This window comes from Schistocerca serialis, chromosome 4 (assembly GCF_023864345.2).
Source record: "Schistocerca serialis cubense isolate TAMUIC-IGC-003099 chromosome 4, iqSchSeri2.2, whole genome shotgun sequence".
Lineage (NCBI taxonomy): Eukaryota > Metazoa > Arthropoda > Insecta > Orthoptera > Acrididae > Schistocerca > Schistocerca serialis.
In genome coordinates this window covers 554,558,972-554,586,223 of record NC_064641.1, presented here as the reverse complement: position 1 = coordinate 554,586,223, position 27,252 = coordinate 554,558,972, and the positions used below count along the sequence as shown (strand labels likewise).

Below are 27,252 nucleotides of genomic sequence, written 5' to 3'. Positions count from 1 at the left end.
ACTAAGAACCATCTCTAAATCACCTTTTGGCTCCCTCAGCACAGCAATAACCTCTGCAGAATGCAGTGCGTATATCTTCTGTTCATTAATTTTGATCACAACCTCAGTTATTTCATGAACTTGGTCTACAGCATCCTGGATGTAAGCAATGAATATAAGAGGAAAGAGAGTGCATTTTTGTCATGTCTTTTCTAATTTTTAAAGAATGTAAAATCCAGGATAGAATGTAACAATATTATGAAAAGGAAAGTTGCCACTCACCATCTAGTGGAGATACTGTGTTGCAGATAGGCACAACAAAAACTGTTCCAAGAAAAGCTTTTAGCCCAGACAAAACAAGCGCGCGCGCACACACACACACACACACACACACACACACACACACACACACACACACACACACACACACACACACACACGACTGCAGTCTAAGGCAACTGTAGCCACACTGCGAGCAGCAGTACCAGTGCGTGGGTGGGTGGGGGTAAGGAGGAGGCTGGGGTGGGGAGGCAGAGGAATAGGAGGGCAGGGGAGAGATGGGGAGAGGGGGTAGCGGAAAAGTAGAGAAGTAAAAAGACTGGGTGCGATGGTGGAATGAGGGCTGTATAGTTTTGGAATGGGAACAGGGAGGCTGGATAGGTGAGGATAATGACTAATGAAGGTTGAGGCCAGGAGAGTTACAGGAACACAGGATACATTACAGGGAAAGTTCCCACCTGTGTGATTCAAAATAGCTGGTGTTGGTGGGAACGATCCATACGGCACAGGCCGTGAAGCAGTCATTGAAATGAGGGATGTCCTGTTTGGCAGCATGCTCAGCAACTGGGTGGTCCACTTGTTTCTTGGCCAGTTTGTCAGTGAACATTCATGTGGACAGACAGCTTGTTGGTTAGCATGCCCACATAGAATGCAGCACAGTGGTTGCAGCTTAGCTTGTAGATCACATGACTGGTTTCACAGGTAGACCTGCCTTTGATGGGATAGGTGATGTTTGTGATCAGACTGTAGTAGGTGGCGGTGGGAGGATGTATGGAACAGGTCTTGCATCTAGGTCTATTACAGAGGTATGAGCCATGAGCTAATGGGTTGGGAGCAGGGGTTGTGGGTTGTGTAGAGATGAAGAAGTATATTGCGTAGGTTCAGCAGACGGCGGAATATCATTGTGGGAGGGGTGGGAAGGATAGTGGGCAGGACATTTTTCCATTTCAGGGCACGATGAAATGGAGTCTAAACCCTGGTGGAGAATGTAATTTAGTTGCTTCAGTCCTGGGATATACTGAATTATGAGGGGAATGCTCCTCTGTGGCTGGACAGTGGGACTTTGAGAGGTGGTGGGAGACTGGAAAGATAAGGCACAGAAGATTTGTTTTTGTACAACGCTGGGAGGATAATTACAATTTGTGAAGGCTTCAGTGAGACCTTCAGTATATTTTGGGAGAGACCGCTCGTCACTGCAGATGCGACAAACATGGGGGCTAGGCTGTAGGGAAGGGGCTTCCTGGTATGGAATGGGTGCCAGCTGTCGAAGTAGAGGTATTGCTGGTGGTTAGTAGGTTTGATTTGGACAGAGGTACTGATGTTGCCATCTTTGAGGTGGAGGTCAGCATCTAGGAAGGTGGCTTTTTGTATTTCACTCAGAGATGCAAATGGGGGAGAAGTTGTTGAGGTTCTGGAGGAAAGCAGATAGGGTGTCCTCACCCTCAATCCAGATTGCAAAGATGTCATCAATGAATCTGAACCAGGTGAGGGGTTCAGGAATCTGGGTGTATAGGAAGGATTCCTCTAGATGGCCCATGAACAGGTTGGCATAGGATGGCATCAAACAGGTGCCCATAGCTGTACCTTGACCTCCAGCAATACCCCCATTTTGACAGCTGCCACCCGTTCCATGCAGCCTAGCCACCTACTCCAGTTCGATCACAAATATCACGTGTCCCATCAAATGCAGGGCTACCTGTGAGACCAGTCATGTGATTTACAAGCTAAGCTGCAACCAATGTGCTGCATTCGATGTGGGAATGGTAGCCAACAAGCTGTCTGTCTGCATGAATGGCCACCAACAAACTGCGGCCAAGAAACAAGTGGACCACCCAGTTGCTTAGCAGACTGCGAAACATGACATCCGTCAATAATCCATTAAATTTCGGGCATGCAGCCACGCAAATAAAATTTCTTCTACTGATATTTCGGCTGCGTATCGTCCGGCCAAAATATCAGTAGAAGAAATTTTATTTGCGTGGCTGCATGACCGAAATTTAATGGATTATTCATTACGCCGCGAGAAGTTGAAAATGCACATGACATCCCTCATTTGAATGACTGCTTCACAGCCTGTGCCATCTGGATGATTCCCACCAACAGCAGCTTTTTTGAATTGCACAGGCGGGAAATCCTCACCCATCCAGCCTCCCTGTTCCCATTCCAACAATATACAGCCCTCATTCCACCATCGCATCCAGTCTTTTTACTTCTCTCCTTTTCCGCTACCCCCTCTCCCCACCCCTCCCCTGCCCCACCGTCTCCCAACTGCACATAGCTGCCCTACCCTCTCCACCTCATCCCTGCGCACTCCCTAGCAGCACTGCACTGTCCGCCACCCCTACCCCACTATTCCTCCACCTCCCCACCCCAGCCTTCTCCTTACCCCCACCCAGTCGCCACTCCCATCATCATGCACTGGTACTGCTGCTCACAGTGTGGCTACAGTTGCCTTAGACTGCAGTTGTGTGTGTGTGTGTGTGTGTGTGTGTGTGTGTGTGTATGAGAGAGAGAGAGAGAGAGAGAGAGAGAGAGAGAGATTTTTGACGAAGGCCTTATGGGCCGAAAGCTTTATTTGGAACAGTCTTTTTCTAATTTTTGCTTCTTGTCCCTCATAAAAATTTCTAATCACAGTTACTTTGTTCTTGTAGAAGCTGAGCACCTCCGCATGTCTTTGAATTTTACAGCTGTTTTGTTCAGTGCTAAGAACAGTCAGCTAATGTTATCAAAACCCTTTTCCAGGTTTACAAAGGCAATGTAAGTTTATTTTTCGTAACTGCTTTCCTCTCCCAAAAGTCAAACCCCTCATCCATGTCATGGGAGAGGGGCAACAGCATGAAGTATTGGAATACCAGTAGGGGCCAAGTATAATGGGAACTGTGTGCGCCTCTGAGACCACTACAACAGCTGTGAAAGCCCAACAGAAACCTCGAATAGTTTTGGCCAAAAGAGCTCTGGCGAAGCCATGATAGGGACAGCAAACCAGCAGTGGGTAATCCGTTTGCCTTCAACAGTCAAATGAGCATTGGATCAAAACCAGCACCAAAACTAACAAGCCGTTGAACAGATCTGCTAGATATGATGGTCAACATGGTCCCAATGAAAGACAGATTTTTCCCAACAAATGTATAAGAATTAGGACAATTAATGTTGTACCCTTAGAAAAGGATGCAAGAATACAGGATATCAAATGGACAATGACAGAAAGGAATATACTGATAATGGGACTAAGGGAGGTATGAAAGAAAGGGACTGGTAGTAAGACACTGAAAACAGGATATAAGGTGTGATGGTCAGGAAGAGACAAAAGAAGAAATAGTATAGCACTAATAGTAGCTGAGGAACCAGTGAACAAATTACTTAATGTGGAAAATGTAACTGACAGAATAATTCAAATTTTAAGATAATGATGGATGGAAATATTCTTGATGTACTCCAGGTTTATGCTCCTCTGACAGGATGAGAAACAGATGAGAAGGAAGAATTTATAACTAAACTGGAAATGTTGTAACATCTAACAAGACAGTGATGACAGGAGACTTTAATGCTAGAGTTGAAAATGAAAGAAAAGGACATAAAACAGCCATAGGAAGCCAAGGAAACGCTCACAGAAACAAGGAAGAACGTGAGGTAATACTAGATACATGTCTGGGAAATAAATGGATAACTGGTAGTGGATTGTATAAGAAAACGAGTCACAAGTTTACCAATGTAGTTGTGACTTAGAAATCCTTAATATACTGTATAATAACAACTGATGAAATCACAAGATTCCTGACAGAAGTGAAAGTGATACCAAGCATTAATCTCGACAGAGACCGCAGAGTACTGGTAAGGACACTGAAGAAATTCAGAAAAGATACACACGAGGAAAAAAAAAGACAGCTAAAAATCAAATGCTGGAACCTGAAAGATAGAGAAACCCAAGTGATAGACAGGGAGAAGATTAAAACACAGCTATGTAGAGATGAGAGCAGAATGGAGGAGGTTCAAACAGGTCCTAGTCAAGGTTACGGAAGAAACTTGTGGAAGGAAATCAACAAAAGTCAAACACAAAGAAACTCAATGGGGGAATCAGAACTGCAGCAGCAACCAAGAAGAAGAATAACACATGGAGGTAAAGATTAAAAAACAGAACAGAATGTAATATAGACAAATGGAAAAGACTAAGCAGAGCAGCAAGGAAAATGATACTATCGCCTAGGAAAATCTTTTGGAAAAAATTCAATAAAAGAAATAGAAGAAAATTATAAAGGTGTCAAGAAGATATTATACTGCATATTAGGTAACAGAAGAAAGCATTGTGTGTGTTTGGAGCTTACAAATGCTCAACACTGAGGTCATCAGTGTCCTTGCACATATTAAAAGAAACGCATGTGGAGAAAATGACTGAAGCTGTTGTTACACAGTAAAGAGGAGATATATACAACGACAAGTATTCATTCACTCCCACCTCACTCACACAATCACTCATCTCACAAGCCTTAAGATAGGGATTAAAGCAGAAGTAAAGAAAAGGGGGCACAGGGAAATATGACTGGCTGAAAAAAAAAAAATAAAATATATATATATATATATAGGAAACATTCCACGTGGGAAAAATTATATATAAAAACAAAGATGAGGTGACTTACCGAACAAAAGCGCTGGCAGGTCGATAGACACACAAACAAACACAAACATACACACACACAAAAAAAAAAATATATATAAAAAAACAAAGATGATGTGACTTACCAAATGAAAGTGCTGGTAGGTCGACAGACACACAAACAAACACAAACATACACACAAAATTCAAGCTTTCACACAAAATTCAAGCTTTCGCAGAGAAAGAGGGAAGGAGAGGGAAAGACGAAAGGATGTGGGTTTTAAGGGAGAGGGTAAGGAGTCATTCCAATCCCGGGAGCGGAAAGACTTACCTTAGGGGGGAAAAAAGGAAAAAAGGACGGGTATACACTCGCACACACACACATATCCATCCACACATATACAGACACAAGCAGACGTTTTTAAAGACAACGAGTTTGGGCAGAGATGTCAGTCGACGCAGAAGTGCAGAGGCAAAGATGTTGTTGAATGACAGGTGAGGTACGATTGGCGGCAACTTGAAATTAGCGGAGATTGAGGCCTGGTGGATAACGGGAAGAGAGGATATACTGAAGAGCAAGTTCCCATCTCCGGAGTTCGGATAGGTTGGTGTTAGTGGGAAGTATCCAGATAACCCGGATGGTGTAACACTGTGCCAAGATGTGCTGGCCGTGCACCAAGGCATGTTTAGCCACAGGGTGATCCTCATTACCAACAAACACTGTCTGCCTGTGTTCATTCATGCGAATGGACAGTTTGTTGCTGGTCATTCCCACATAGAATGCGTCACAGTGTAGGCAGCTCAGTTGGTAGATCACATGGGTGCTTTCACACGTGGCTCTGCCTTTGATCGTGTACACCTTCCGGGTTACAGGACTGGAGTAGGTGGTGGTGGGAGGGTGCATGGGACAGGTTTTACACCGGGGGTGGTTACAAGGGTAGGAGCCAGAGGGTAGGGAAGGTGGCTTGGGGATTTCATAGGGATGAAGTAAGAGGTTACGAAGGTTCGGTGGACGGCGGAAAGACACTCTTGGTGGAGTGGGGAGGATTTCATGAAGGATGGATCTCATTTCAGGGCAGGATTTGAGGAAGTCGTATCCCTGCTGGAGAGCCACATTCAGAATCTGATCCAGTCCCGGAAACTATCCTGTGTCTTTCCGCTGTCCACCGAACCTTCGTAACCTCTTAGTTCATCCCTATGAAATCCCCAAACCACCTTCCCTACCCTCTGGCTCCTACCCTTGTAACTGCCCCCGGTGTAAAACCTGTCCCATGCACCCTCCCACCACCACCTACTCCAGTCCTGTAACCCGGAAGGTGTACACGATCAAAGGCAAAGCCACGTGTGAAAGCACCCACGTGATCTACCAACTGACCTGCCTACACTGTGACACATTCTATGTGGGAATGACCAGTAACAAACTATCCATTTGCATGAATGGACACAGGCAGACAGTGTTTGTTGGTAATGAGGATCACCCTGTGGCTAAACATGCCTTGGTGCACGGCCAGCACATCTTGGCACAGTGTTACACCGTCCGGGTTATCTGGATACTTCCCACTAACACCAACCTATCCGAACTCCGGAGATGGGAACTGGCTCTTCAGTATATCCTCTCTTCCCGTTATCCACCAGGCCTCAATCTCCGCTAATTTCAAGTTGCCGCCACTCGTACCTCACCTGTCATTCAACAACATCTTTGCCTCTGCACTTCTGCCTCGACTGACATCTCTGCCCAAACTCTTTGTCTTTAAAAACGTCTGCTCGTGTCTGTATATGTGTGGATGGATATGTGTGTGTGTGCGCGAGTGTATACCCGTCCTTTTTTCCTTTTTTTCCCCCCTAAGGTAAGTCTTTCCTCTCCCGGGATTGGAATGACTCCTTACCCTCTCCCTTAAAACCCACATCCTTTCGTCTTTCCCTCTCCTTCCCTCTTTCCTGATGAGGCAACAGTTTGTTGCGAAAGCTTGAATTTTGTGTGTATGTTTGTGTTTGTTTGTGTGTCTGTCGACCTGCCAGCACTTTCATTTGGTAAGTCACATCATCTTTGTTTTTAGATATATTTTTCCTACGTGGAATGTTTCCCTTTATTATAACCATATCATTAATTTGAACCCAACAATTACGTTTGTTATTGTCGCTGTTGCATTTCGAAATCTTTCCTGTCGTCTTATTTTCCCTTTATTTTCTCTTTCTGTTTTTACCAGTAGTCTTACTTCGTATTCACCTTCCCCTTTTTACCGCAATACAATTTTATCCCGCCTATATATACTCAATAATACGTAACCCACTTCCAAACCATAACCAAAAAAATTTTATTTTCCACCTTCAACACTACCGCTGCTATAAAATCCACCGTTTCTAGTTCAATAACAGCTGCTTTCATGTATTAAACAACCATTTTGGCTAGTTCTGATAACTTTCACTTTATTTCCACTTCCGTTTTTCGCACATCACTGATCATTTTTAGCCACTCCCCACAGGTTTTAACGTCATTATTTCTTCGTCAGACAATTTTTAGCCCCATTTTCGTAATCTTTCACCACAACACCACTCCTTTTAATACATTTACACGTTTTTTTTCGAAATTTTCCCGAATTTCTCCGTCCATTAACGTGTTTTAGCAGCAACACAACCACCTAACCTTCATGCACATCGCTGTCTACCAACCCAAGTTCACCACAGGATCAACTTAACCAACACTTTTTCGCCTTTTTTCATACCAGATCTCCAGTTACTTTCTAGTTCACCCTTATCTCTCCCCATATATTTTTATCTTTCATTTTCATTTCAATCTCATGTTACACTTTCCACCTTCTAATACCATGTCACCCCCACAACGACCCCATTAAGTTTTATTTACATTCCCTCCGCAAACATGCCTTCACCCTAGCCAGATTACGCTCGCATATTTTATTTTCTCAGGCTTGTCTGACATTTGGCATAACCCCCAAAGGCCTCACACTTAAAGTTCCCATCTCTGGCTGCAACCCTTCTTTCCATCAGTCCCTATACCAGTTCCAAACTGAACAGTCCATTGAATCCATTGCCCTCAGCCACCTAATCCTTCACCTACACATCAACTCAGCCAATGAACACACCCGTCAACTCCTATCCTTAATAAAAGTCCTGAATCTTTCCTCTCCCACATCCACACCGGCTATTCAGAGCATCCTCCTACAGGCCAACCGCAAATTAGAACAGCATGCCACCCTTCACCTCAAAAAACTATCCAATCTCCTGGTTTCCCACCTCCGGAAAAGCAACTCACTCACCCTTCACAACCTTTCCAGCAAACCTCAACCACCTCTCATTGCACACAAACCCAGTCTCTCCCATCTACTCAGTCTCCCACTTCCAGCTCCACTCCCTCCAAAACCTCAAAATTCCAATCAACACAATCTGGCACCACAACACCCTAATTCAGTAGTTAACCTTTCCTCCAAACCTCTCTCCCAATCCGAAACCTCTGTCCTATCCAAAGGCCTCACCTTCAGCCCCACTCCCAGATTCAACCAAACAGCCCTCGTCAAAGATTTACTGTCCTACACTCGTACTCTCTGCTGGAAGTATCACTTTGCCACGAAGAAAAATGATCCTAATCCTACCCCTAATGATCCAACTCCCCAAGACACTATCCAAATTGAACCCTGCCTGGAACAGTTCCGTCCTCCGTCACAGCGGGACCCACCTCCTCTTCCTCAAAATCACCCTCTCCAAACCTTCCAGGAATTTCTGACTTCCAGCCTTGCCTCTCAATCCTTCTTAAAAAAACCTTAATCCTACTCCCAACATCACCACTGCTGAAGCCCAGGCTATCCGTGATCTGAAGGCTGACCGGTCCATCGTCGTTCTTCCGGCGGACAAGGGTTCCACGACTGTGGTACTTGATCGTCGGGAGTATGTGGCTGAGGGACTGCGTCAGCTTTCAGACAACACCACATACAAAGTTTGCCAAGGTAATCCCATTCCTGATGTCCAGGCGGAGCTTCAAGGAATCCTCAGAACCTTAGGCCCCCTACAAAACCTTTCACCTGACTCCATCAACCTCCTGACCCCACAGACACCCCGCACCCCTACCTTCTACCTTCTTCCTAAAATTCACAATCCCAATCATCCCGGCCGTCCCATTGTAGCTGGTTACCAAGCCCCCACAGAACGTATCTCTGCCTATGTAGATCAACACCTTCAACCCATTACGTGCGGTCTCCCATCCTTCATCAAAGACACCAACCACTTTCTCGAACGCCTGGAATCCTTACCCAATCCGTTACCCCCAGAAACCATCCTTGTAACCATTGATGCCACTTCCTTACACACAAATATCCCGCACGTCCAGGGCCTCGCTGCGATGGAGCACTTCCTTTCACGCCGATCACCTGCCACCCTACCTAAAACCTCTTTCCTCATAACCTTAGCCAGCTTCATCCTGACCCACAACTTCTTCACTTTTGAAGGCCAGACATACCAACAATTAAAGGGAACAGCCATGGGTACCAGGATGGCCCCTACGTACGCCAACCTATTCATGGGTCGCTTAGAGGAAGCCTTCTTGGTTACCCAGGCCTGCCAACCCAAAGTTTGGTACAGATTTATTGATGACATCTTCATGATCTGGACTCACAGTGAAGAAGAACTCCAGAATTTCCTCTCCAACCTCAACTCCTTTGGTTCCATCAGATTCACCTGGTCCTACTCCAAATCGCATGCCACTTTCCTTGATGTTGACCTCCACCTGTCCAATGGCCAACTTCACACGTCCGTCCACATCAAACCCACCAACAAGCAACAGTACCTCCATTACGACAGCTGCCACCCATTCCACATCAAACGGTCCCTTCCCTACAGCCTAGGTCTTCGTGGCAAACTAATCTGCTCCAGTCCGGAATCCCTGAAGCATTACACCAACAACCTGACAACAGCTTTCACATCCCGCAACTACCCTCCCGACCTGGTACAGAAGCAAATAACCAGAGCCACTTCCTCATCCTCTCAAACCCAGAACCTCCCACAGAAGAACCACGAAAGTGCACCACTTGTGACAGGATACTTTCCGGGGCTGGATCAGATTCTGAATGTGGCTCTCCAGCAGGGATACGACTTCCTCAAATCCTGCCCTGAAATGAGATCCATCCTTCATGAAATCCTCCCCACTCCACCAAGAGTGTCTTTCAGCCGTCCACCGAACCTTCGTAACCTCTTAGTTCATCCCTATGAAATCCCCAAACCACCTTCCCTACCCTCTGGCTCCTACCCTTGTAACCGCCCCCGGTGTAAAACCTGTCCCATGCACCCTCCCACCACCACCTACTCCAGTCCTGTAACCCAGAAGGTGTACACGATCAAAGGCAGAGCCACGTGTGAAAGCACCCACGTGATCTACCAACTGACCTGCCTACACTGTGACGCATTCTATGTGGGAATGACCAGCAACAAACTGTCCATTCGCATGAATGGACACAGGCAGACAGTGTTTGTTGGTAATGAGGATCACCCTGTGGCTAAACATGCCTTGGTGCACGGCCAGCACATCTTGGCACAGTGTTACACTGTCCGGGTTATCTGGATACTTCCCACTGACACCAACCCATCAGAACTCCGGAGATGGGAACTTGCCCTTCAATATATCCTCTCTTCCCGTTACCCACCAGGCCTCAACCTTCGCTAATTTCAAGTTGCCGCTCCTCGTACATCACTTGTCATTCAACAACATCTTAAAAAATGCCTCTGTACTTCCGCCTCATCTGACATCTCTGCCCAACTTCTTTGTCTTTACATATGTCTGCATGTGTCTGTATATGTGCGGATGGATATGTGTGCATGTGTGCGAGTGTATACCTGTCGTTTTTTCCCCCTGAGGTAAGTCTTTCTGCTCCCAGGATTGGAATGACTCCTTACCCTCTCCCTTAAAACCCACATCCTTTCATCTTTCCCTCTCCTTCCCTCTTTCCTGATGAAGCAACCATGGGTTGCGAAAGCTTGAAATTTGTGCGTGTGTTTGTGAGTTTTTACCAACGCTTTCGTTTGGTAAGTTACAGCATCTTTGTTTTTAGATATATTTTTCCCACGTGGAATGTTTCCCCCTATTATATATGTAGGTAAGCCGGTCACCCTGTTAATGTGACCATATCCCTAAAATCTGCACATACAAGTTGGACAGATCACAGAACCTTAAAACCCCAACCACATTTGTTTCTACGTCACTTAAAATAAAGGGCAGGTCTGGCCCCAAATCTGCCGCTGCCTTCTGGTCCAAAAATCAAACACTCTAGTAAAATGTGGTGAACAGTGATCTGTAAGCCACAAGCACCACACATTGAAGGGTCGTTGTGACAGAACAAGATGCCATGTGTCATAGGGCTGGGGCTATGCAAAGACGAGGAAGGAGGTCTTTGTCCCATCAACATGGTTGGAAGGGGGTATACCATGGCCACGTTGTGGGCTTTATGAGATGGAGCTTACTGTCTGTCACTTCCAACCACTCATCCTCCCATCAACTCAAGACTTTATACCTTAACAGCAAGGCTACAGCATGTAGTGTATGGCACACTGAAATAACTGTGGGTCACAACATGCCTCCTTGGCTGCTAGATCCACCCTTTCATTCACCACAACACTCGTGTGACCTGGTACCCAGTAAAAAGACACCTCCATCCTCAGCAACTGTAGTTGGAGGAGGGCAATCTGGAAATTCTGGATTACTTTATCTGCTGGGTACAAACATTGTAGAAGTTGAAGAGCACTCAAGAGAATCTGAACAGACAAGAAATTTAGCATTTGACATTTCATCAGCTCCAGTGCCTGCAAAACGCATATAATTCTGCACTGAAGACAGTAAAGTTTCGAGGCTGTTGGACCTTGAGAACACAATCTGGGAAAACACACACACACACACACACACACACACACACACACAGCACTTATCTGCAAAAAACTGAAAACCCGTCTTTGAACTCCCCTCCTATAACCTACGCACCGTAAGTTGCAACTGGTGGGTCACTGTTGCAACATTGGAAGAAGAGCAGAAAACAGCAAAATCATCCACAGACAGGGAGCATTGTACAGGACTCCTTACCATAGACACAATACTGTTTATGGTTATGGCAAAGATGGTGACACTTAAAACAATGTCCTGAGGAACACTATTCTCCTGCTCAAAATGATCCGACAGCACATTACCAACTCGAGACCTAAAATTGCGATTAGACAGGAAGGATCATATGAAAATGGGGAGATGACCATGAAAGCCCCACTGAAGGAGTTGCACCAGAATATTATGTCTCCAAGTAGTGTCACACGCCTTACTGATATCGAAGAATATACCAAGACAGTGATGTTTACATAGGAAAGTGTGCTGAATAGCTACCTTTAGGAGGAGCAGATTGTCAACAGTGGACTGAAATCTCTGGCATCCACACTGAGAGCTGCTAAGGGGTTGCCTGGTGTCCAGGAAAGAGACCAGGCTACGGTTAACCATGTGCTCCAGGGTCTTTTCTACACAGCTCATTACAGTGACACTCTGGTAACTACTAGGAGATGTGTGTTCCTTACCGGGTTTGAGGAGAGGTATCAGAATGGCTTCTCTCCACGAGTTGGAAAGTTGCCTGTCTGGCATATAAGATTAAAACGTTTGAGGAGGATTTTCTTTGATGCTGCTGGCAAATGTCGTAGCATACAGTACCAGATTTGGTCAAGACCACATGCAGTATCGCGAGTCTCAGACAGCGCCAAATCCAGCTCCAATGTGAAGAAAGAGCAGTTTAAGACTCAGAATTGTGGGATCTGATGTCCGACTTGCCCCTCTCTGCAGTCATATGTTGGTGGCGATACATTGGATCCTGGCTGCAGTTGCTGCAAAATGCTCTGCCATCGTCTAAGCGATGTCTCCGTTGATGTTTAGAGACACCTGTTTCAGCACTGCTGCCATTGGTAAACGACTGTGTTTACCAGAAATCCTCCAGATGGCTTCCCATACTTTTGTACAACAATTGACAGAGTCCAGGAACATTTGCCATTACCTTTTCTTGCTCTCTTTAATTGTGTTGAGCCTTGGCTCTCAAGACTCAAAAGGCTGTGAGGTTGTCTGCTGTCGAGTGCATTTTAGCCGTCAAAGAGCCACAAGCCTGTCCCAGATGCGTGAATGGCACTCATCTGTCCACCTAGGTACAGGTTGCCTCCTCAGATGACCTGAGGACTTTGGAATTGATAGGTCAGCGGCATGATGGATCATTAATGTGATGTGGTCCACCCATTCCTGGACACTGTTGCGGCATTCAAATACAGCTAGCTGGCTGAACAGCATTCAGCCAGCCCTGCTCAGCATCCATTTTGGTGGCTTATCTTCAGACAATGTTCCATCCAGTAGGTGGACACAAAGAGGGAAGTCACTAGAATGAAGGTCGTCAATGACCTCCCAATGAGCAGTATGTAGGAGCTGGAGAGCAAAAAGAGAGGTCAGTAGCTGGGAATGACCCAGCAGCAGTACAGAAATCTGTGTGAGTACCTGTGTTGAGGATGCATTACTTGTGACACGTCATAAGGCTTCCCAAAACCTGACCCCGTGGGGAAGTAGTGATCAAGCCCCGCATGGCACAAAGGGCCATGAAGTCTCCTAGCATGAGAAATGATCATGGGAGTTGTTCCATAAAATCTATGAGAGGTCTCCAAGTCTATTGCATCTTCCAGAGATAGATTCAGTGAGCAAACTGTGATCCTCCAACACACATGAATTTCTACAGCAACTGCTTGCAGGTCAGTAGTCACGGGGACAGTAGAGGAGTGATGCATGTTATTTACAAACACAGCAACCCCTCCCTTGGCTCTGTCGCCAGTCAAGTCATCCTTTCAGCATAGGGGTGTCAGCGGCCTTAAAATGTACTTTTTGTATACACAGGCACAGGGGGCTTTCCTGTGCTAGCAGTTTCAGTTTCCCCACATAAGTCCTGAATCTATTAATATTCCACTGTGTAATGGGGTTGCACTTTCACCCTGTTATTCCACCAGGGAAGGGAGCCAATAATGGGTGGGGGTTCAGTCTTGGGGCGAGAAGTTTGCCACAGTCCAACATCAAGGTCCATTAGCCCTAACGAAGAGTCAAGAGATGTGTCCGACAGAATGATGTCGGCATTCTTAGACTGTTTACTTCCATGCTCTGGCAGTGATGGACACCTGGCCTTTGATTTTTTGCCTGGATAGGCTTCGAAGCCACAACTGTGGTAGTGGTAGCTCTGGTTACTGGACCAGACTGAACCTTTGGAGGAGCAGGGGGCTCCATAGTGTTAGTGACCATGGCCTTGTCTGTTGTTCTGGGAGGTAGTGAAGGCTTTGAAGCAACTGCAGCAGCACAAGTGCTCTGGCAAAGGCAGGCAGCAGTGGTGACATGACCAACCTCCATTTGTGTGGCAACATCAGTCTTCTGTACTGGCTGTTTAGAAACAGATGCAAGGGAGGTAGCAAACTTTGGGGGCTGCATGGCCTTATACATGTTTTTGGCCTCACCATATAAGATATGGTTAGCTGTTTTGATCTCCTGGTAGCTTTCTTTCTTCAAGGAAGACACTGCAGTCCCTATTCCACAAAGGGTGATACCCAGAGCACTTTACACACTTTGGAGGAGGTGAACAACCAACACCTTCATGGGTGGCCTTACCACATCTGCCCCAAGTGGCTGCTCCTTTACAACCTAAGGTTGTATGCCCAAAGTGCTGACATGTAAAACAGCGCATTGGGTTGGGAAAATAAGACGACATGCCAAGGCGAAGGAAACCAGACTTTAAGTGCTCTGGAAGTTTCGTGCTGCTGGAAGTCAGTACAGATGAGCCTGATTTCACAATATCGCCATCCACCCATGTTGTCACGTTCTGTACCTGAACAATGCCTTCCTGGAACCACTCAGCTTTCAGTTCTTCTCAGGGAGTGTCACCCAGATCCATGCAAGTCACAACACGTTTGCTGTAGTTCAAGGTGTTGTGCAGTTTGCTTTCTATTGCATACTCCCTGAGGCATTGAGCTTTCTGGATGTTCTTCACTTGTTAGGAATTAGATGTTTCTATCAACAGCATCTTGCTTTGCAAGCACTTGACAGATTTTAAGCTTACAGTGATTCCCTCTAAACATTTCTGAATGTAAAAATATGAAACGCTCTCAAAGTTCCCCTCTTTCCATTTAATCATAAGAAACACATTCTGGCCACCAGCACGTATTCTGTTACTTGATACTGAATGAGTCTGCACAATCCCCAAGTCTGGAGGACTGGTTACATGAGCCCTCTTCTTTGCTTGGCTGTTGGCACCTACCAGCGGCCCACCATTCTGCTAGGAGGAGGAAGAGATGATTTTGAAGGATCCATGCCAGTCACACAAGGAGCTACAGAAATAAAAGCCCACTTAGACAGAGCCCCACATGCCTAGGTAAACCTTATGTAAGCGAGGTGCAGCAGGTTCCCCGGAGGTTACTTGCTAATGGCTGTTCCACTTTATAAGCCACGCATCACATCAGTGCGCAGCACACCTTGACATTGAGGATTTTTTTTATAGACTTTTTACCCGCTCTCAATCTGGGCAGTCAAGCCAAGAGCTCCAAGCCCTGTGACACACAGTGTTCCACTGCCATGCTGCACAGTGGTCGCTGGAGCACGCCCAGAGCTTATGGTGATAAGAGGACTTACAGTGCTTACCAGTCCCCAGCTCAGGAACACTCACCAAGCCCATATTCACCAAACAAATGCTGAGCCCCTGAGGGCAAAAAGAAGAAAAAAGAAATACTTCAAAAGTCATCAACATCAACGAAGAAGGTAAACCTGTGTGGGATGATTAAGTTTTGAAAGTATGGAAAGAATACTTCCAAAAACTATATGAAGGACAGGATGAAACAAACACATGTGACGAGACATAGAGAGACGAAATAAATATCGCCACTGCAGAGGAAACAGAAAGAGAAGATCTGCAAATGTGGGATATATAGAGAAATCTTTATCAGAAATGAAAACTAGCAAAGCTCTTGGAGTAAAAGACATCACAGTGGAAATGTTAGAAGTTGGAGGACCTATTGGAATTCAGTGGCTGTATAAAATGGTGATGATGATATTATGGGTGTATGGAAAAATTCCTGATGATTGGACAAAGGCAATTATTGTACATATCTTTTAGAGTGGTAACATGTCACTCTGTGAGGATTACAGAGGGATAGTACTACTGTACCACTACATGAAGATTTATGAAAAGATAATTTTACAACAGAAAATCAGGAATAATAGGGAACTACAACTAAGAGAAGAACGGCTAGGACTTCGAACTGGAAGATCAACTATAGATGCCATATTTGCAGCCAGACAGATTGCAAAAAGAAATAGAATTTGGTAAAGACAGCACAGCTGCATTCAAAGACATAAAAAAGGGTTTTTACACTGTTAGAATGTAAGAGATATGGGTAGGTGTGAAGAGACTGGAACTGTCAAAAGGAACATGTAGAAAAAGTACCTGAATTGTGTTGTAATAGATGGCAAAAAATCAGAATGGTTTATAAGGGACAGAGGAACGAAAGTGTGCTCTCACCAGTGTTTTTTAATATAGTCATGGACAACATCAAAAGGAAAGTCAAGCAAGAGTCAACAGCAGATGACATGAAAATCATAGCACAAGCAGATGTGATGACTTGGGAAGAAAATGAGCAGAAATTGGGGGAGCAACTAGATACATGGCAGAGAGTACAGTAACTGAAGAAGCAGGCATGGAGGTAAGCTCAACAAAAAGTGAAGTAATGAAAATCAGCAATAAAAATGTAAAAAAGATTAAGGATGTAAGTTTCAATGGAAATATTATTAAAGAAGTAGATGCTTTCAAGTATCTAGGAAGTAGTTAATCAATAAAGGAAACATCAAGGATGAAATTTCGGAGAGAATAGAAAATTGTTCAAAATTTTATTGTTGTGTATAGGACATAATTACAAACTGGAAAATAACAACCAACGCAAAGATAAGAAAATGCAAGTCATATTATTTACCAATTATGAATTATGAATCTAAATGAAGGACTTGGACAATGAAAGATCTGAACAGAATACAGCTTAAGATCGAGAGACCAAGTAAAGGATGATGTGAGCCAAAGAGGACTGTAGTGGGAGGAGATGCTAAATGATAGACTGTACAAGAAAAGAGAAGCTTGGAAGATGCTCTGTGAATGGCCTGCATAAGCAAAAATGTTTCAGAAAGAGAAAGAAGAAGAAGAAGAAGAATTGCTTTTCAATGAGAAGGTTCAGTGACAGAATTGCCTCTCTTGTTCCTAATCGTTCCTGAATCCAAATCGCTCCTGAACCCAAACTGGTCTTCATTCAGCATTTTTGTTGCGAAGAACAAAGTTGATCACCCATGGCACAACATGAGGCTATGCATAACATGCTCAGTTTCAATGGCTGCTTCACAACTTGGGCCCTCTGAATTCTTCATTCCACCACCATCTTCTCTGAACTGCAGAGATGGGAGTTATTCTTGTAACACATCCTCCATTCCTGTAACTATCCCGATCAGTCTCCAATAACCCTCTGCCTCCATACTCTCCACCCAACTGTTTCCTCATTCTTCATCCTATCACTGCCACTGAATTCATATCCCCACATCACTGCCAGTGTGCAGCACTCCCCACTAGCTCTGATACCTGTGCATCATGCCCCACCCATGCACCTGCCACCTCTCCCTCCTGCAACCCTAGCTGGCAAATCAGTTGCCTCCCTCAGAGCTGCTAGCCACCCACCCCCAACCCCTCTCCCTGCCGTCCCCCTTTCTCAAACCCTACCTGCCCTACCCAAAGTAGCAACCCCCACATAGTCTTCTTTCTGAAATATAGCATCTGCATTATGCATCCAGCCAGTGCCATGTAAGGGCATAGTAAAGTACTTGCATTCTACCAGAACTTTCTACAAATTATCGCTTATAGAGTACAAACGCAACATCTATCTATACAAATGTACTCTATAGGGTTGCAACTTTGAACTACCAAAGCAAAAGCAGGCTGCCAAAAGAATATTGCTACAAACTCCTTTTATGTGCCAGGAATATGTCCTCCCATACAACAGTTAATGCATAAACATTTAAAAATAATTGTCATCCATGGCATTTGGACACAGGACCTTTAGTACAACAACCACATGCTCTACTAACTTACCCACACGAGATCTACAAATCAATTACTCACAGATATGGTTTTCTGTGCTCTGAAGTTGTAGCGTTACTTTTAATTACTGTTTATGTGTGTTCTACTGGACAACAGCACACAGCACAAACTAAATCGGTGTTTTGGTTGATACTCTATGAACATAAAATGTTTAGTACCTATCAGAGGGTCTGACTTATGGAGGTTTGGGTGTGAGTAGACCCGGGGATAACCTTGGAGGGGGGGGGGGGGGGGGGGGGGAGGGGGGACTGGAATGATGGTGAATCCCCACCACTATCTCCGATTGAGTCCAGGATTTCCAGGGCTAGTGTTTAGTGCTCTATCCACTGGTCCTCAAATATCACATTATAGTAGGCAAAAAATCACAGCTAAAAACCAATCAGCATTTCTTGACACAAAACGGTACTATAATTTCATTATACTCATAGTCTGCAGTTACTATTACTAACAATAACACTTTCAAAACAATTACAGTATTAATAATATCCTCCTGGCAGCTAAACCACAGTAAAAAAAATAGTCTTTTCGTTGCCTGTGTGTACAAGTACTACCTTCTACACTCCAATGAACAGCTCTAACGTAATAATTTACTTGGTCATCATTTTAACTTTCTTTAATAGCTATTAGACATCTTTTATTTTATTTACATACTCTGAAAAGGTCAGCAGCATTACTACATTGCTCACAGGCTATATTATTATATACACATAGGCTCTGCCCCAAGGAACCCATGGCCCTGTTTAAAAATGGGGAAAGAAGGCAGTCGTAAAAGCTTATATAAGTTCTTCTATGGTCGATCAGCTAGTATGCAGTTATGTTGATTTTAAGCTCCATTGAAAAATAAACTCTGACACACGTGTGTGTGTCAATACAATGAACACCACACAAGTCTTACAAGGTAATGTTACAAGACTAAAGAGAGAAAACTTTACTATCCCAATTTTATTCAATGGAAATCATAATTTAATAATTAATTACAAGTAAACAAAGGATGAAATACTAATAGTACCATGAAAAGTATAGTTGCTACTCACCTGGAGATGGTTAGTCGCAGAAAGGAACAACAAAAAGAAGAGGTTGAAATATAAAGAGATTGAAAAAAAAAAAATCAGCCAACCAGTTGCAAAACACAGTTTAATTAGCACCTGACCTAGGTTTCAATACTTCTCAAAATATCTTCTTCAGAAGGAGTGGGCGTTGTTATTTTTAGGACTATCGAAATTTAGGTCAAGGGCTAATAAACCTTTGTATTGCAAATGGTTGGCTGATTTTTACAATCTCTTTAGATTTATACAGTTGTTGATTCACAGTCATGTTCAAGATTATTTTGGCAACAAGAAGACTGTCTGTCAAAACAAAGCTTTCAGCCAAACAGGCCTTTATCAGAATCAGAAAAACACACACACACACACACACACACACACACACACACACACATACACAGAGGGGGGGGGGGGAGAGAGAGAGAGAGAGAGAGAGAGAGAGAGAGAGAGAGAGAGAGAGAGAGAGAGAGAGAGAGAGAGTTTTCGCTTAACAAATAAATCTGTTAACAACTTATCAAATTGTCACATATGTAGTTAACATTGAAAATTCGTACAAGGCAGTCTTGCGATCCTGTTGCTAAAATATTGTCATGGAATGGTGAAAAGTCCATGTCTGTAACAGTGTCACTATGTGCATGGAGCAAGGGCATGGTCTTGCTCTTACGTCCACAATCATCAATCGGAAGAACAGCAAGACTTGAACCTGCAAGAAGGAAAACAAGAAAGTGACCAATAAAATGCATGTAACCTACCATGCAATACATATTTACATATTTTTCTAGTTTTAACAGGTGATTATGAATAAAAAACAAAAATAAAGAAGTTTTTATAAAGCCAACACTATGGGCAAGTCTGAAATTGATTAAATGGAAATATATGCAACAAAATATGGAACTGATGTATTATTCTGAATTTGTAGTTAACTTCTGTGACGTCCTGACTGTTCTTTAAAGTTCCCAGTGTTGCAAATTTATCTATACATTCATTTATATAGATGGGTTTGTCAACACCAGCCAGTGTAATTAATTTTGAAGTTTTAATGACGTTGTTTAAACAAGAGTAAATTTCACACTCTACCACGTTGTCTTTTAAATAAAGAACAAACTAGCTGCACACTTACCATTGTGATCGACGTTAAATGCCATAAAAGTGGCGGAAGCAGTAATATTATTCCCATACGTTTGATATGAACCCACAAATATGTCACGTATGCATGCCTCCGGTTTCGGTACTATGGGCGCTGCATTTTTATATTTGGAAGCCTTAAAACGCCAAGCCATTTTACTCTATTAAATTTATTAAACTTGCGCGCATACAATGACTCACACACTCACGGGAAGCAAGTTACGGAGCTGTTAACACATGAACCGCACGACAGGTTTATTCAATCAGTACACAAATTTGGACATTTTTTCCTGGGATAATTTAATCTAACAGTCAATCAACCTTATTTACATCTATTATTGGGAGATATTGTCGACCCCAGGACTCAGACAACTGGAATGTTTATATCCGCCCACTCCGCACAGAACGTCGCCACCTTGTTTTCAGATAGCGTCTGATGACAGATGTCAGTGTACCATACTGCGTGAGCATTTATGACAGCAAATCGTGTTATAACTCGAAGTGCATCTATAAATATAAATATTAATTTTCGGTCTGTGAATTACAGCTATGTAACTATTTACGCTCTAATGCTTTGGAGTTTTCGGGTTCCCGAATCACGTAGTTGCATAGACACAGGGTTTGTTTGAGGCTTTGAGTTGAGCAGCGAGTCTTGGGGAAGTCAAAAGGCGGCTAGACGCGTTTGAAGACTAAAAATTTCGTTCGAATGATCAAGTTTCGTGGAAGATGTATTGTAAACAATTTCACTCAGAGAAAATTACTAAGAATAACAATGATGCAAAGTACTGGTAAGATTTTTTGAGCATTATGTCAATAGATCTTCTGACATTACATTGCATTAATACTTGTTTCATAGATAATGAAAAAGACATTTCGTAATGTTGTGGAGCGTGTCAGTTTAACGAAGTTTCTTTACACGATATATACATTTTTTTCAATTACTACTTCATATCTAAGAATTCATCTATTGAGCAGAAGGAGTTTGTCATTCAGAAATCTCTTCTAGGAGATTATTATGGCTCTACAAAATTGTTTTCTACAGCCTGAAGGATTAGAGAGCACTCGGAATTGGATATGCTGTGCATGTTAGAAGCTGTGCAGCTGTTGGTCCTATCATCACATTCAGAATGATTCATTTATCTGTTAACAACTGTGTTCTTGCGTGAGACACCGACAGATTCTTTGTTAATGTTTCCTAAATCAACCTAATCGTCAGAGCACTGTAGCGCGGAATCCTTTATGCTGGGTAGAAAAGACTATGCCAAAATTGGTTTATCTATTGTCCTTGAATATAGCTGATGCAGACAACAAATGAATCGATAGGATTCGGTTTGATCAAGCAGCAGACCAAAACAATTGCACCCGCACCCAGTAGACGGCATGCAACAGTGCTTTCGAATACAACTATTTCTGAACACCTGTTTTGGAGCAATGATTCAGAATTTGTCACGGACGGCTGATTGCTGGCCGAACGTGTTCAAACCACGCGCATGCGCACAGCTTGCACTTCTTGTTTCGCGTTTGATTTCATTACTGCAGCACATTCAGTTGGGGTTTTGAACAGTGTTCTTCCGTGAAAGTATTTTATTTTTATTCCGGCGTAATTTCATACATTCCGATATAAATTCATAAATACGACAATATAAATTCATAAATACGACAAAGTCTTGCAAAATTGTCTTAATCCAAGAATAATTGCAATTTTGGCGCAATAAAGTGCTGATGGAAAAGTGTACTTAGTGTCCCTCATTATCCGAGTTAGTGCGCCATAAAGGCTTAATAATTTCCATTCGTTTATACCGAAGCCTAAATACTCATAATAATTTGTTAACAAGATAACTGATTAGCAAGATTTATTAGGAAATATTATTGACTATAAATAAAAGTTTATTTTCCTGTTATTAACTTGACAACTATCTGAAATACCACGCTCAGTTATTGTTGTAGAGTGAGAAAACTGCATATTTTGGATCAAGTTGTATAGTACATGTCACTGTGCAGAGGAGTTAAGCACAATGGTCTAAACCACGCTGCGGGAACAGGCCAGTTATTGCCTCAGTGAGGTACAGAGATTTCTTTTTACTTTGTTTAGTTTCAAGCAATACACTGTATGCATGCTTCTGTCAAGAACAGCCCATGGCTAACAACTTCATGGTGTAACTGGTGTCTATACTCAGCATTCATGAAGTATTACTAATAGTGAATAAAATTAAAATGTTGAGAAGTGCAAGTCTATGCTTATGGATGACCTGTCTTCGTAATGTTTCATAGATGTGATTCAGAGGTTGGGTTTGAATACAAAGTATGAACATTGTTGGGAAACAAAAACGGTCGCGATAAACGTACATATAGATCATGATAGCGCTCGAGGAAAGTGCTACGGTAAAGGCAAATTGTCGAGAATTTATGATATAGTTGTTTCCGGAAATTTTCGACAACGCTGCGCACTCTTGAGAGACAGCGAATTTACTTTACAGCGAAGCAACGAGCCGCAGCAGTCGTAGTCGTTGTCTTCCGTACGTGCAAGGAATTCATTAATTTTTAAGGAAGTAGTGTATGTCTCATAAGACGTGCGAAACAAAAACTTTTAATAAAAAACTTATGCATTCTGCACCTATATATATTTAAATTAAATAGAAATACTATAATATATTATATCCAGAAACTGCTTACGTACATTTACATATGGATTTTTGTTTAGAAATATAATTTTATACCATTTAGCTTTTAGTCTGCTTCTTATATAAATATAAATTCATAAATACGACAAAGTCTTGCAAAATTGTCTTAATCCAAGAATAATTGCAATTTTGGCGCAATAAAGTGCTGATGGAAAAGTGTACTTAGTGTTTTGGAAATTTTTTTCTCACTGGGACCAGAGTTGTATGTATCGGGCGATGTTTTTCTGCCACGACACCTAGACCTGAGTAACTGTTCTTCTTTTCCTTCCAGAACTGTATAGGATTCTGCAGGCGTGTATGTACGGTTCTTCAAAATAATGTTTGAACTCCGGATCTACACTATCACGGCCGTTTGACATATTTTTGTCGGGAGCTTCTTTATTGAACGAAACCCTAAGGAACTACAGCCTTTTTGTTCGAAATGGTACTCGTGGCTAGTTGGCGGGCAAATGAATAGATCTTGAGGTCCCTATTCTGCAACTAGTCTTGCAGCGACATTGTTTGAATGAATGAGATTTGTTAAAGGCAAAGTATCGAATCTTGGGCCGAGCACGGTAGCAACTCCTTATACTCTTTATTAACCCCACACGTCGTGGTAGCCCACTATTTTTCGCATACGATTAAGATTAGCTGATTATTGGAATAGCTTTCGAAACAGATATAGTTTCAGTTGAGATTTCACTTGTTGCCAATTCGCCATTCGTTAGCTGTGAATATCTGAACACAAAGATGATAAAACGGAATGCAATGTATTCTGTTTGATCCAGTAGGCGTTGTAGCGTATAAAACGTACTGTTCCGTCGAGTTTCGGTTTCTTGAATTTTCAGGTTTCTGCATTATCTCCTGGATCTCAGAGCTGTTCGTTAGTGTTGCAACTTGTTTTAAAATAACTAAAAGTCTTTCTGACGTTTTCCCGCACAATGAAAAAGTCACCATTCTTGTTCAAAGAATTTTCCACAACTGAATTGGTAGTGTGTGCATTGCAACACACCTGTAGCATAATTATGTGGTTAAATTGTACGGCTGCGGTCATGTCATTGGAATTGTCAGCTGTGATGTTCACAACATTGTTTTCAATGTTCCGAATTTCGTGCTGTGTGCTTATCTGAGATACGGGATGTCTCGAGAGCTGAGGCTTCCAAGCACCAATTACTGTTAATGAAATGACCACATATCTTCGTATATGCCTCATAATTTAGCGAGGTTCAAATTTCGGTTATTAAAGAAGTCTTTCAGTTCCACGTGTACACTCTCTATCTGATTTTTTTTTTCGATCTGGTATCGCATATTTTGGGCCCAACAGTGCAACAAAACATCTAAAACCAGTGTACTCTACTCCAATCGGAGTGATTGAAAATCTTCTGTGATCATGGCCTCTAGCACTGCATCTAGTTCTCGTCGTTGACTTCGTTCCACAAAGCAAAACGTAAGATTTAGATCAGTGCTCCTGCAAGGATATAGGTTTTGCTCGAAAACTAGTCCAATAAAATCACATATTGTAGTGTGCAAAAGCTTGGATAGTTTTGATTGTATGTTATTGGAGACTGATTTAAAAATCCGACTTTGGTGGACTGCTTCAGGCACGGAATTCCCTTTTTGTGCGATCTGCATGGATAACACACAAACTGTGTGTTTTGCCACACTCCCATTATTACAAGAATGAGCCTCTGTATCCATGGGCGTCGATGTTTCATTGCTTGAGAAATTGCGTAATTTAAGACATCTAATCAGCCCCCCAACACACACACACACACACACACACACACACACACACTGATAAGCCAAAACATTATGGCCACTACCTACTGCGAGGTTGGATGCCGCCTGGCGGTGTTGTGGGCATGTGATGCAGTAATAAAAGTATGTAAGTGGAGCAGACACAGACGGGGGTTCACCTTAGTAAGAAGGGCTGTAAATAGGGAAAAGAGATTTTGGCAAAGGGCAGATTCTTATTACACAGAACCTGTGAACGAGAGTCTCGAAAACGGCGAAGCTGGTTGAGTGGTCACGTGCTGTCGTCATGAGCATCTATGGAAACAGTTACGACAGTGAATCTATTACTAGGCACCAAATTATTACTTTATTACTATATCTTCGTCGTTTACCAGCCATGGCTGGACAGACTGCGTCACAAATACGATGTTTATCAACTAACATTTATACAACACCATATACAAAATTTATATTACAAATAAAAGAAAATATTTATGCAGTGCGCAAAAACACATAGAACATAGCGGGAATGAAATATAACTAAACAGGAAAGTAAAACTTCATAGCAGCAAATGAAACTACCATAAAGCAAAATGTTTACAAGTCCATGTAGATCACACACACAAAGTTTCATTTTGGCAAAATATGTACTTTAAGTAAAACACAAAATTAAATGTGCAGTTAACATAAAAAGAAGATTAAATTTAGGCAAAATTATATATAAAACATATTAATATTTATTATTTTGTCCATTCACTAGAACCGCTGTTGAAAAACTCTTCCAAGGAATATAGTGGATGTTGTTTCAAGTCCTGAGCATTTTTTTTCAGAAATAATTCAGGTGGCAGGGATTTCACTTCTGGAGGCAGTTGATTGTACATTTTTAGGGCGACTGTTGGAAAGCTGTCTTGTGTACTTGATAGGCGACACCTTGGCACTTCAATGTTCCTCTTACAGCGAGTGTCATGATTATGTATTTCTTGTCTTATGCTAAAATTCCCTTGATTTTCTTTTATATACACGAGGCAAAAAAACACATACTGGCTAAAAACAGTCATTATGCCTAGCCTGGTGAAAATAAGCTTACAGTGGTCCAGTCTTTTGCTAGAGGATATGATCCTGATGGCTTTTTTTTGTAATAGCAACGCATCTTTGCTGCCTGAGGAGTGTCCCCACAACGACAGTCCATAGCTAATGTGGCTGTGGAAGAGTGCATGGTAGACTATTCTGAGAAACTGGTCAGTTATTACCCTCTTCAGCTTCCTCAGGAGGTATATCACACGATAAAGTTTGGTGCATACATATGCAGTGTGATCATTCATGGAGAGTTTGCTGTCAATCCGACTTTGGTGGACTGCTTCAGGCACGGAATTCCCTTTTTGTGCGATCTGCATGGATAACACACAAACTGTGTGTTTTGCCACACTCCCATTATTACAAGAATGAGCCTCTGTATCCATGGGCGTCGATGTTTCATTGCTTGAGAAATTGCGTAATTTAAGACATCTAATCAGCCCCCCAACACACACACACACACACACACACACACACACACTGATAAGCCAAAACATTATGGCCACTACCTACTGCGAGGTTGGATGCCGCCTGGCGGTGTTGTGGGCATGTGATGCAGTAATAAAAGTATGTAAGTGGAGCAGACACAGACGGGGGTTCACCTTAGTAAGAAGGGCTGTAAATAGGGAAAAGAGATTTTGGCAAAGGGCAGATTCTTATTACACAGAACCTGTGAACGAGAGTCTCGAAAACGGCGAAGCTGGTTGAGTGGTCACGTGCTGTCGTCATGAGCATCTATGGAAACAGTTACGACAGTGAATCTATTACTAGGCACCAAATTATTACTTTATTACTATATCTTCGTCGTTTACCAGCCATGGCTGGACAGACTGCGTCACAAATACGATGTTTATCAACTAACATTTATACAACACCATATACAAAATTTATATTACAAATAAAAGAAAATATTTATGCAGTGCGCAAAAACACATAGAACATAGCGGGAATGAAATATAACTAAACAGGAAAGTAAAACTTCATAGCAGCAAATGAAACTACCATAAAGCAAAATGTTTACAAGTCCATGTAGATCACACACACAAAGTTTCATTTTGGCAAAATATGTACTTTAAGTAAAACACAAAATTAAATGTGCAGTTAACATAAAAAGAAGATTAAATTTAGGCAAAATTATATATAAAACATATTAATATTTATTATTTTGTCCATTCACTAGAACCGCTGTTGAAAAACTCTTCCAAGGAATATAGTGGATGTTGTTTCAAGTCCTGAGCATTTTTTTTCAGAAATAATTCAGGTGGCAGGGATTTCACTTCTGGAGGCAGTTGATTGTACATTTTTAGGGCGACTGTTGGAAAGCTGTCTTGTGTACTTGATAGGCGACACCTTGGCACTTCAATGTTCCTCTTACAGCGAGTGTCATGATTATGTATTTCTTGTCTTATGCTAAAATTCCCTTGATTTTCTTTTATATACACGAGGCAAAAAAACACATACTGGCTAAAAACAGTCATTATGCCTAGCCTGGTGAAAATAAGCTTACAGTGGTCCAGTCTTTTGCTAGAGGATATGATCCTGATGGCTTTTTTTTGTAATAGCAACGCATCTTTGCTGCCTGAGGAGTGTCCCCACAACGA

The 27,252-nt window shown here is 42.6% G+C and overlaps 1 protein-coding gene across 2 annotated transcripts in view; it reads right to left on the bottom strand.

The window, feature by feature from the left end:
* LOC126475283 (coronin-7) overlaps positions 1-20,602 on the bottom strand; it is a 241,653-nt gene extending 221,051 nt beyond the window's left edge. Inside the window, exons 1-3 of one of the 2 annotated variants that reach the window (XM_050103039.1) lie at positions 20,514-20,601; positions 20,179-20,410; positions 19,613-19,761 (exon numbers count right to left, since the gene is read on the bottom strand). In XM_050103039.1, the coding sequence (XP_049958996.1) occupies positions 19,613-19,761; positions 20,179-20,338 (309 nt within the window). In that variant the 5' untranslated portion in view covers positions 20,339-20,410; positions 20,514-20,601. Of the gene's footprint in view, positions 1-19,612; positions 19,762-20,178 lie in introns of both variants that reach the window. The other variant, XM_050103040.1, reaches the window with a different exon arrangement.
* Between the last annotated feature and the right edge of the window lie 6,650 nt (positions 20,603-27,252).